This window comes from Myotis davidii, unplaced genomic scaffold (genome assembly GCF_000327345.1).
Source record: "Myotis davidii unplaced genomic scaffold, ASM32734v1 scaffold329, whole genome shotgun sequence".
Classification (NCBI taxonomy): Eukaryota; Metazoa; Chordata; class Mammalia; order Chiroptera; family Vespertilionidae; genus Myotis; species Myotis davidii.
This window is the reverse complement of record NW_006300374.1, coordinates 2,338,603-2,351,012: the sequence shown is the minus strand read 5'-3', so window position 1 is coordinate 2,351,012 and position 12,410 is coordinate 2,338,603. Positions and strand designations below refer to the sequence as shown.

The window sequence follows — 12,410 nt, the reverse complement described above, 5'->3', positions numbered from 1 at the left end:
TGACACTGCCACAGCAGCACTGGCCAGGGCAACCATGTTTTTTGTTTGTTCTTTTAAATATATTTTTATTGATTTCAGAGAGGAAGGGACAGGGGGAGAGAGGTAGAAACATCAATGATGAGAATCATTGATTGGCTGCCTCCTGCATGTCCCCTACTGGGGATTGAGCCCACAACAAGGCATGTGCCCTTGACCTTCAGTCCAAAGGCCAACACACTATCCACCGAGCCAAACCAGCCATTTTCTTTTTTTTCAGGGCAACCATGTTTTAAAATGACTGTTACATTGAATGGATGTGTCATAGGATGTACAATTTATACCTTCATCCTTGTTATGGTACTATAATTGATAAGATACTTAGTAAAGATCTTAAGTTTGTATGATCCTTTTTGAGATTAGTACAGTTATAATTAAGTAAAGCTCTAGGCATTTTGTTTACTGTCATTGATTAAACCAGTGGTTCTCAACCTTCTGGCCCTTTAAATACAGTTCCTCATGTTGTGACTCAACCATAATCCTGGGGTCCAACACCAACAGGTCCAGGGGTCCCCAAAGGTGTGGATGGAGTTCGCAAAGAAGGAATGACATGGAGACAGCGTTCAGTTGATCAGCAGCTTAGCCAGGATCTCTAGCCAAGTTCTGGTCTGGATCTTCAGCGAAGTTCTGGTGTTTATTGTCTTGTTACATCTGTATTTATACCAGTTGATTTTAATCCTGTCAATTTCTATACAGTTCCTCATGTTGTGACCCAACTATAAAATTATTTTTGTTGCTACTTCATAACTCTAATGTTGCTACTGTTATGAATCATAATGTAAATATCTGATATGCAGGATGGTCTTAGGCGACCCCTGTGAAAAGGTTGTTCGACCGCCAAAGAGGTCGAGACCCACAGGTTGAGAACCACTGGATTAGACTCATTTACTTATTTTAACCATTTTCTGCATATATTAGATTATTATGATCTCAGAATTACTAAAAACAACTAGTGTTTCCTGTGGTAACTGCTGGTTTCCTTGACTAGACTTAAATGTTCCTAAATTTCCAATTATACATAAGTTATTTGTACTCCTGCATATGGCTGATTCTGCCTATTACAATAGAAGCTATTTGGATTTTATTGTTGTGGGTTTTTCAGTTTTCCCTAGGTCAATCTCATAGGCAACTAGTGCCTAAACAAAAAAAATATGTTAGGACAGCAAAAAAAGATCATTGTGATTTAAGTTGAAAGCACCAAGGAGAAAGGATTTAAAACTTGGGTTGAGCTGTGAAAGTGGGAGAATTTAAAGAGGATTAAGAGATTATTGCAAATAAGGGGAAAGAATGAGGAAAGATAAGCAATGTGTTTGGCTGAGTGGATAGATTGAATGGATCAAAGTGTTTAAGATGGAAAATTTTAAGAAAAAAGTTGAGAAGTTAGTTTTGAGTCAACATGTAGAAAACATTTTATTAATGGCATAGTAAGGGTTTTAGATTTAGCTTATAATAGGTAGATTGCTTCTAAAGTATTTTGAACAGGGGAATGATATGAAATGGTATTTTAGAAATATTAATTAAATGATATTATGTAGGATAAATTGAGGATAAGGGAGGAGAGGCTAATTAGGCAGTCATTACATTTAAGTGAAAAATAATAGCCAGCATTATAGCCATGGCAGAATGGAAAGAAAGCTGTAGGTGTGAGTAATCATATGAATAAAACTTTGTAGAGGGAGAGCGTTGAAGTAATAATCACAAGGGGTTTTAAAAATCAGCATTATTGAAATATAATTAAAATAGATACAATTTATCCATTTTAAATGTTCAGTTTGATGAGTTTTGGCAAATGCATACATACTCTAACTACTGCCACAATCATGACATAGAACAATTTCTTCACCCCAGAAAGTTCCCTTTTATTTCTCTACAGATAATCCTCTCCCTCCAGCCCTGACCTGGCAACCTCTGATCTACCTCCTGTCACCAGGTTTTTGCAATTTTTTTTTTTTTTTGCCTTTTCTAGAATTTCCTGTAAATGGAATCTTACGATCTTATGCTTCTTTCACTTAGCATAATGCTTCTGAAATTCATCCGTGTGTTGCATGTATTTGTAGTTCTTTTCTCTTTGGTTGCGTAGTAATCCACATCCATTCACTGGATGATGGGCATTGGGTTGTCTTCAGTTTTTGGATGCTATGATTAGGGCTGCTCTGGATACATATATATAATGAATACGTATTACTTGACTTGACTATAAAAAGGAGTGGAATCTTATTATGGATTGACCTAGAGAGTATTATGCTAAGTGAGATAAATAAGTCAGACAAAGGAAGACAAATACCATATGATTTCACTTTTATGTGGAGCCTAAAGAACAGAATAAAGGAAGTAACAAAACAAAAACAGACTCAAAGTGGCTGTATCATTTTGCACCAGCTGTGTAAGAATGTTTTAATTCTTCCTCTTGTTAACACTTGGTATTACCAGCCTTTTTAATTTTAGTGAATAATAAAGTTTTAAGGCAGGGAAATAGAATGAATAAAATGAGAGCATCAAGTGGGAGGAGTTAATTTATAGACGAGTGACAGTGGGGATGGCTTGCAGTTTGGGTATGGAGTATAGGCTGACTCTGAGTGGAAAAAAGACAGACCTCAGGGGTTCTACAACTTCTGTGATAGGACTTTGAATAGAATGGCACTTTTGAGTTAGAGAGTCATGAATTTGAAGATTGGCTCTTTTACTTTCTGTATGAGCCTAGACAAGTTATTTATCCTTTCCAAGCTTTAGTTTTCTCCATTTGTCAAATGTGAAATAATGGATAGTTGTAGGTACTAATGCAAATTAGCATTCAGTGAATGGTAACTATCATCATCATCATTGATACTTAAATATAATTTTATGCCCCTTTAACTTGTGACTTTCTTATAAATATCTGCATGTTTTTCCTTCCTAACTGATCTCTTCCCCACTGTTTTTATTCCCTATCACAATAGTCAGAGTGATTTTGTTAAGCACTAGTCTTGTCAGGTTACTTCCCTGATCTAATCTTTTCAGTGGCCTCTACAAGTGGGTACTTCCACTCATCCTTGTCTGCGCACAAATATTAGTTTTTGTCTGTGAGTTTTTATATTCTTCCTATTAGGTCCTCTGTTAAAAACATCTCAGTACCATTTACATCTTTCTTTCTACCATTTATCACAAATAATTGTTTAATTTTTCTCCTCAGTACTATTAAATCCATGAAGTCTGGCACTTGATAGGTGCTCAGTAAATTTGTTGAGTAGATTATCTTGTTTTAAATTCCTTGAGGACAAAACTTAAATTCCTTCTGGCATTTAACATGTTGCTTTCTGTAGCAGAAGTTCTTTTAAAAAAAAAAATATTTTTTATTGATGTCAGAGAGAGAGGGAGAAAGAGAGAGTGGGCTAGAAACATCAATGATGAGAGTCATTGATCAGCTGCATCCTGCATGCACCCTACTGGGGATCAAACCCAAAACCACAGCATGTGTCCTGACCAGGAATTGAACCATGGCCTTCTGGTTCATGGGTTGACGCTCAAACCACCGAGCAACACCAGCCTGGCTGTTTCACTTTTTAAAAAAATTTTATTTGGAAAGAATTATAATAGACTCACAAGAAGCTGTAAATAATAGTGCAGAGAGGTCCCTTATACCCATCATCCAGTTTCTCCCAGTAGTAATATCTTTTATGTAAGTAGAGTTATCAAAACTAGGAAATTGACACTGGCACAATACAATTAACTGTAATACAGACCTTATTCAAATTTCACCAGTTTTTGCATGTACTCATTTTTTTATTTTCTTGAATGTCTATGTGTATAATTATATGGCAGTTTTAAAAATAAGAGTATTTTGGTTTATTGGAAAGTTGCAAAGCTAATACAAAGAATTCCTATATAGTCCTTACCCACTCTTCCCGAGAACATCTTACAGCTGTATAGTACATTTGTTACCTTAACAAACCAACATTGGTTAGTTTTTTCGGACACCATCCAGAGTACAGCAGCACACTTAGTCATTATGTCTCTTGAGGCTCACCTAGACTGTGACAGTTTTATATTTTCTTTGTGGGGTTTTTTTATTATTGATTTCAGAGAGGAAGAGAGAGGGAGAGAGCAGTAGAAATATCAATGATGAGAGAGAATCATTGATCAGCTGCCTCCTGCATGCACCATACTGGGGATCACCTGCAACCCAGGCATGTACCCTGACTGGGAATTGAACCTGGGACCCTTCAGTCCGCAGGCCAATGCTCGATCCACTGAGCCAAACCAGATAGGGCTTTCCTTGTTTTTTATAATCTTGACAGCTTTGAGGAATAATGGTCAGTTATTTATAGAATATTTCTCAAATTAGTTTGTTTGATGTTTTTCTCATGGTTTAGTTTGTCATGACGCTTTTCTCATTGTTAACCCATAACTGGGATTATAGGCTTTTGAGAGAAAGAGCACAAAGGTAAAGTGCCATTTTTATCACATGATGTCAATATACTATCAACATGGCTTATCATTGTTGATGTTGACCTTGATCACCTGGCTGAGGTAATGATGGCCAGGTTATTTACTGTAAGGTTACTTTGGCTGCTCTTTTTCATACTCTGCTCCTCGGGAGCAAGTTCCTAAGCATAACTTACATTCAAGATGTCAGAGGACTTAAATTCAACCTCCTGGAGGGGAGATTGCCTACAGAAATTATTTGGGATTCTTCCAACATGTATTTTTCAACTTTATGGAAATAGCATGAGTACTGAATCAGTCTAACATATTTGTTCTTTGCAGGGTGGGAAACCCCGTAAACACCGGAAGGATCGGCTACAAGATTTAATTGATATAGGCTTTGGCTATGATGAGACAGATCCATTTATTGATAACTCTGAGGCTGTGAGTAATGCATCTTTAATATAGCAGTAATTATTTGTCTGGAATAGTAGGAGTCAAGGGTAAGGTAAAGTAAGTAAAATAGTTCAGTGAATGTTTTTACAAACTGATACCCTGTTGATATACATTTAAAATGTTTCTAGTTTTATACACCTATAAATAATTGAGCATCTGTGTACACTTTGTGTACTTGAGTAAATATATATATGTAAGGTAATTATAGAGTGCAAATATATGTGTAGGATAAATTTCTAGCAGTGGAATTTATTGATCAAAGGGTATTTATATCTTGAATTTTTATTGATATTCCCAAACTCGGGCAAGGTGTGTTTTCAAATGACTTCCATATGAGTATCATGTGATCTTGAGAATTGGAGCTACTGGGTTAAAGTTAATCTGGAGACTTCTTTAAAATGTACTTGACTTTGATTTTTTTTTTAAATATATTTTATTGATTTTTTACAGAGAGGAAGGGAGAGGGATAGAGAGTTTGAAACACCGATGAGAGAGAAACATCGATCAGCTGCCTCCTGCACACCCCCCACCGGGGATGTGCCCGCAACCCAGGTACATGCCCTTGACTGGAATCAAACCTGGGACCCCTCAGTCCAAAGGCCGACGCTCCATCCACTGAGCCAAACCAGTTAGGGCAAGACTTTGATTTTTTTATTGCTGCCAAGACTTACTACAATGGCGGTAATTTAATGCCAGCCTTTTACTAGCCTGTTTCAATCAAGCCCTATGCCTTTTCCCCTGGAACTCTCTTTCTCTTATAAAAAGGAAGGGAATTTAAGAGAGCATTTAAAGCCTATGGCAGTCCATTGATCCCATAGCAAATGAAGGAGGGTATGTCATGTTTTGGGTAGGTAAGGTATATTTTCTCAGTGTATTAGAGTAGTCTAAATAATGTTGTTATGATATTCTTTTCAGTGCACAGTGATTACGTAGGATATAGAGAAAGTGACACTGAAGTGATTATTATACTACCCATAAATTAATACGTCTTTTTCCTGTTATGACAGTGCTTGGTTGCATAGATGACGACAAGACATATGGTGTGGTAGGAGAGAGTGATAGGATGAGCTTCCAGCATGAGACATACTGGAGACCCTGTCATACTTCTAAGTTACTTTGGTGCCCTGACATAAACTGGTTAACCTACCAGGCAGCCTGGTTTGTAGCAGTAAAATACTGACTAAAATACCCTTTAGAGTAGAGGTTGTCAATGAGTAGGTTAGGCCATGGCATATTGTCAAGAGTCTTGACCTTGATTTGGAACTCAAGTCAAAAGTCCTAGATTCTAGACCTGACTCAGTTTCTAATTTGCCATAGACCCAGAGCAGGTCTTTTAGCATCATCCACTTTGCTATGATTGGCTTGTCCAGCAGAATTACTCTGAGACTCCAATAAGATAATGACATGCTGAAAAGTGTAAAGCATGAAAAAAGCAATAAAGCCAACATTATATGTAAAACAGACTGAATTCAAAATAACCCAAGAAGGAACTTAGTCATATATAAATGGACATTTCATGTACTGCGGCATTTTTTAAAATTAATAAACTTAATTTAATAGCAATTTTAGGTTCACAGCAAAATTGAGCAAAAGGTACAGAGATTTCCCATATATTCCCTGTCCTCACACATATACAGCCTCCCCCATTATCAGCATTCCCCCACCAGAGTGGTTACATTAGTTACAGGGAACCTATATTGACACATCATCACCCAAAGTCCATAGTTTACTTTAGGGTTCGCTCTTGGTGGGTTTTGATGAATGTATAATGACAAGTATCCACCATTATAGTACTTTACAGAAGAGTTTCACTGCCCTAAGAAATCTCTGCCCTGCCTGTTTGTGCCTCCCAATGCCCTGGCAACCACTAATCCTTTTACTGTCTCCATACTGGGTTTTGCCTTTCATAAATAGCATCTTCAATATCTCCTTTTGTAGTATTCAGAATTTTCAAATAAAGTGTTTTGCAAACTGACTTTTGCAGTCCATAATTGGATTACATATTAATTTAGAGAGGGACCAGCATTTTTAAAGCAAGTGAGATAGAAAATAATAGGAGCTGTCATGGTAAACCACTGATTGGCTCTGTGATTTTGTTGATGTGCATGTGTGTGTTCATGTGCACTGAATTTTGATGTTGATGTGTAATGTATTTTTCACCTGGTTGTGGTAAAGAAAATTTGAAAGCTACAGCTTTAATAAATAAGGATAAATTTTGTAGGTATAAGTTATATAAAAGTTATATAATTACTTACATTATAGAATAAGGTGGGTCACTGTTTTATAACAGAAAATCAAACTCAAAGTTCATGTTGTTTAATGACAAACAAGTAATTGTATATTGTTGTCTTTAACAAATTATTTGGTTCTTTTTATGAGATAATTCAAACGTAAAATAATGTGATCCAACTAAATGATTCGTTGTTCTTATCATTGATTATGTTGCCAGTAGGCTTTTACTGTTCTTATATTATTTGATAGAGTGAAAATAATCTGGTTATAATTAATTTTCAGAATCATGTACTACTTATTGCTATAAATACATGAAAATAAATGACGGTGAAGATATTTTTAGTCTCACACTTAAATACTGCCTAATTTTTAAAAGACTGAAAGAAAATTTTTTTTATTATTAATAAATAATAATACCAGACATGAGTAACACTTTTATTTAGATTGTCTTTTTAATTTCACTAGAACTTTCCTCTTGTTTTACATTTCCAAAATATTGATGTTAAGTGATTTGCTCTGGGTTACAATAACTAATCATTGGCAAAGGATTTGAATCCAAGCCTTCTGATTCTCAAGTTCAGTGTTCCATTGGATCTTAACACATTCTACCTGAAAGAATAAATTACATTTGCATAGATAATTTGTTCTCCTGAAGAGTGCTCTCGTAGGGACAGTTCAGCAGAATACTGCAGAAGACACATGTTAAGCACATCCACCTTCTTGATAACTTAGTGATGAGGGTGTTTCCCAGGTGAGAAGCTGCTTGGTGTCGTGGATGGTGGGGAGTCAGCCAGTAACTCTGCCATAAACTAATGAAATTACTCTAGCAAGGTTCTTGACTTCTCTGAATCTGGTTTTCAAATGGGAAAATATTTGTCTTCCTTACCTCACAAGGGTGTCTGGAAGACCAAGTGAAACAATGTATAAGAAGAAGAATTGTAAATGATAAAGCAGTGTACAAGTATCTGTAAGCGAAAGTACAGGTGTATTTATCTTATCTTAATTACACATTTTCAAAGTAATTATGAAGTAAAAGTCTTTTCACTTTGAATCCTTTACTCCTTCCATCAGTCCTTTACTTGTAGATATTACTGGACCCCTTTTGAAAGTCTTACCTATAGATCTTCATGTGGCCCATGGAGTGGAGCAATAAGAAAAGACTTCATGAATTTTTTTTCTTTTCCATTTTCCATATAATTTAAAAGGACACATGTTAAAATCAGAACTTTTGTACTTAACCTTAATATTCTTATAGTAACTGGTATGTCGTATAGATTTCTTGCCAATGGTAAAGAACTTTCTTTAAAAATCTGACTTCCTTAAAGACTAGTTATATAATAAGAACCCTTAAGTAGACTTCTGGAGATTTCAGGTAGCAGATATCTCGTTTCTGTTAGATAAGTAGTTCCTTTTTTCTCTCCCACTATAAATGCCTTCATTTGGTTAAGATTGACCATTTAATGGTTGCATTTTGTCCATCTTCATCAAGTAAGTCTGATTTAGGCAATTTGAGTCTCTTGCTCCAAGCAAAGTGCCTAGCTCATTAGCCCCAGTGTGTGCTTACTGAACTCAGCAGTTCCTTTCCTGCTTCCCTTTAAATCATGTACATGCTGTTTTCTTTTTGAACGTTTAAAATTTTTTCTCCACGTAGAAACTTAGAGTTAAGACAAAAGAAATAATTTTGTTGCTTTTTTTCTTTTCTTAAACATTTTATGCATTTATAGTGGTTTTCCTTGTTAACCTTGTTATTTTTTATAATCTCCTTATGAATAAAATTATATACTGATGTAGTAGGAAATGAAATTTATTATTTGTCTGGGCTTTATTTCTTTATTTATTTTAAAATCCTCACTCGAGGATATTTTCCCATTGATTTTTAGAGAGAGTGGAAGAGAGAGGGAAAGACAGACAGAAATATCCATGTGAGGGAAACACATTGATCGGTTGTCTCCTATAAGAGACCTGACCAGGGCCTGGGCCAAGGAGGATCCTGCACCCCAGGTTCGTGCCCTTGACCAGAATCGAACCAGGGACCCTTTGGTCCACAGGCCAATACTCCATCCACTGAGCCATACCAGCTAGGGCTGCCTGGACTTTTAGTTATCTGTTTTGACTTGTTTGAATTTCTCATCAGAATTACTGTCATTAAAAATAGTAGCAGTGATCCTTAAATTTTTCTCAGTAGATGATATATTTAGAATTTGTTCCATTGTTCCAAAAGTGCCTTTCTAATAAATGCTGAATGATTAGAGCTCATTTTTATTCTAGATATTAACTTTTTCTAAACTTATTCCAGAAACATACTCATCGCTGTTAGTTTTGCAGTTAGGATTTAAGGAAGATGCTGACATGGTGATTGAATTTATTTGACATATTTATAGAATTAAAGATAATAGGATATATATGAAACTTCTTTTTCTTAATCTAGTATGATGAATTAGTTCCTGCTTCTCTAACAACAAAATATGGAGGATTTTATATCAACACTGGCACTCTACAGTTTCGCCAAGCTTCAGATACTGAAGAAGAAGATATTACAGACGACCAAAAGCACAAACCATCCAAAGTGAGTTTATTCAAAATTGCAGCAGTAATGTAACTAGAAGGGAAGGTAAATTGCTAACCATTCTTTAATGAATCCATAGTTAATTACATGCTTTAAAGTAAAATTATGTAAATATGGGGAAGTGATATTTACATCACAGAACTATATTTTAAAAATTTCTCTCTATATATGTTGTCTAATAATCTGTTTCTGGGATATGGTTAAATTTCCAGGATATATGTTAAGTCTTGGTATAGAAATGACTTAATAACCATTACTTTTTCTAAGATACAATTTTTAAAGCAAATTCTATAGAATATATATATTATATTTGGGAAATGGAGAGAGTGTCCTTAGATAAGTGTTCTTTGAAGTGTGGCAAAGATGTACCAAAATCACCAAAATGTTTGTTAAAAATATAGATTATAGCCAAATCAATAAAATATATTTAAAAATATATATATAGATATATATAGATTATAAGGACCTACCACAGATAATTGAATCTAAACTGGGGTGGGAGTGATCATGGACCGCAAGAATCTGCATTTTCTTTTTTTATATGTTTTTATTGATTTCAGGGGTGTGGGGAGAAGGAGAGAGAGAGAAATAGAAACATCAGTGATGAGAGAGATTCATTGATGGGTTGCCTCCTGCACACCCCCTACTGGGAATCAAGCCTAAAACTCAGGCATGTGCCCTGACCAGGAATCAAACCAGAACCTCCTGGTTCACAGGTTGACCCTCAACCACTGAGCCACGCCAGCCAGGCAAAATCTGCGTTTTTAAAAATTAATGCAGATTGAAATTTGAGAAAAAACACTGCCCTTGGTGCTGAGTCACTAGCATCAGAGAAAAGCATTGATACTTAGATAAGTGATGCATTCTTTTATCATTTTGCAGATTCCTAAAATAAAAGAAGACGGCATTGAGATAAAGAAGCGGAAGCGGAAAGAGGAAGGAGAAAAGGATAAGAAGCCAAGGAAAAAAGTACCCAAACAACTGGGGTATGTGAAATTAAACATAAGAGAATCGTTGTCATAGTGTGACTCATTCTCCTTTTAGAAAAGTATATTTAGCATTAAATAATGTAGCTCAGCTGGGTCTAATTTAATTCAGTATTTATTAATACCAATGACCTATTAACTTATATTTTGATAATATTGTATCCTATCTAATAATAGACAAACATGGTAATTAACCATACCTCTGACACACTTCCCATTGGCTAATCAGGGTGATATGCAAATTAACTGCTAACCAAGATGGCGGCTGACAGCCAGGCAGCTGAAGTGAACAGGAGGCTTACTTGCTCCAGTGATGGAGGAAGGTTCCCCGCCTGCTGCTGCTGGACTTTCAGCTTGCACTCTAAGCAACTATGTTGCAATTATAGAAGCAAAACCATCCCCAGATACCTGCTTTCAGCAGCCGAGGTCTCAGAGCTGCAGCCAGGCCTCAGAGCTCAAGCCGGCTCTCAGCTCCAATGACAGCCATAGAAGGTAAATAAATCCCAGAATAAAAGAAAAAGGAAAAGAGGGTGGGAGCTTCAGTCGCCTGCCAGCCTGAAAACGGCCCTCACCCCCTCACCCAGACTGGCCAGGCACCCCAGGCTGGAGCCAAGCCTCAGAGCTAAAGCTGGCGGCTCTCGGCTCCAGTGACAGCCATAGAAGGTAAATAAATCCCAGAATAAAAAAAGACAAAAAGGAGAGGTTGGGAGCTTCAGTCACCCGCCAGCCTGAAAAAGGCCCTCAGCCCCTCACCCAGACTGGCCAGGCACCCCAATAGTGACCCCCACCCTGAAGCAACAAGATGGAGGCAAATTTGCATACTAAAGGTGGGCGGCAGTGGGCAAGGCTGTCCGCGGTCTGGGACCCGAATCTGTGACCCAACCAGGCGGGGGGCAGTGCTTGAGGCTGTCACGGTCCGGACCCAGATCCGTGACCTGGCAGGTGGGGGGACCGCGGGAGGCTGTCCACTGTCCCAGGACCCAGATCTGTGACTCTGCGGGGCGGGGGGCAGCACTTGATGCTGGTCCGCGGTCCGGACCCGGATCCGTGACCTGGCAGGCAGGGGGCACTGCGGGAGGCTGTCTGCTGTCCCGGGACCCAGATTCGTGACCCGGCGGGCTGGGGTCAGTGCTTGAGGCTGTCTGCGGTCCGGACCCGGATCCATGACCTGGCGGGCGGGGGGCACCGCAGGAGGCTGTCTGCTGTCCCGGGACCCGGATCTGTGACCCTACTGAGCAGGGGACAGTGCTTGAGGCTGTCCGCGGTCCCAGGACCCGGATCTGTGACCCTGCTGGGCGGTGGGCAGTGCTTGAGGCTGTCCACGGGACCAAGACACGGATCTGTGACCCTGCCGGGCGGGGGCAGTGCTTGATGCTGTCCACAGTCCCGGGACCCAGATCCGTGACCCTTCCCGGCGGGGCAGCAGCTCACACAGGGGCAGATCACCCGGGGTTAGGCAGGGCAGGACGCCTGGCTTCCACCCAGCCCCAGTCACTCTGGGCAGGTGAGCAGTGCAGAGAGCTTCTCTGGGCAGATGAGCAGCGCAGAGAGCTTCTGGACAGGGGAGGCAGGCCGGTGGAGGGCGGCCTGTACTCCCCACATGGCTGTGGTGACAGCTGTGAGTGCACCAAGCAGAGTCTGCAGGCTGAGCTGACATAGAGCCTACAGGCCATCAGCGCCCAGGAGTGGCTGTGCAAGATCTGCCTCCTGGCCCAGAAGGTGCAGAATCGCAG

General features: G+C 38.7%; 1 protein-coding gene across 1 annotated transcript in view; it reads left to right on the top strand.

Moving 5' to 3' along the window:
• The window catches only part of UBN2 (ubinuclein 2), a 79,922-nt gene that overhangs the window by 17,549 nt on the left and 49,963 nt on the right, over positions 1-12,410 (top strand). The window contains exons 4-6 of the mRNA XM_015572664.1: positions 4,780-4,881; positions 9,554-9,691; positions 10,574-10,677. Coding sequence (XP_015428150.1) covers positions 4,780-4,881; positions 9,554-9,691; positions 10,574-10,677 — 344 coding nt within the window. The remainder of the gene's footprint in view (positions 1-4,779; positions 4,882-9,553; positions 9,692-10,573; positions 10,678-12,410) is intronic.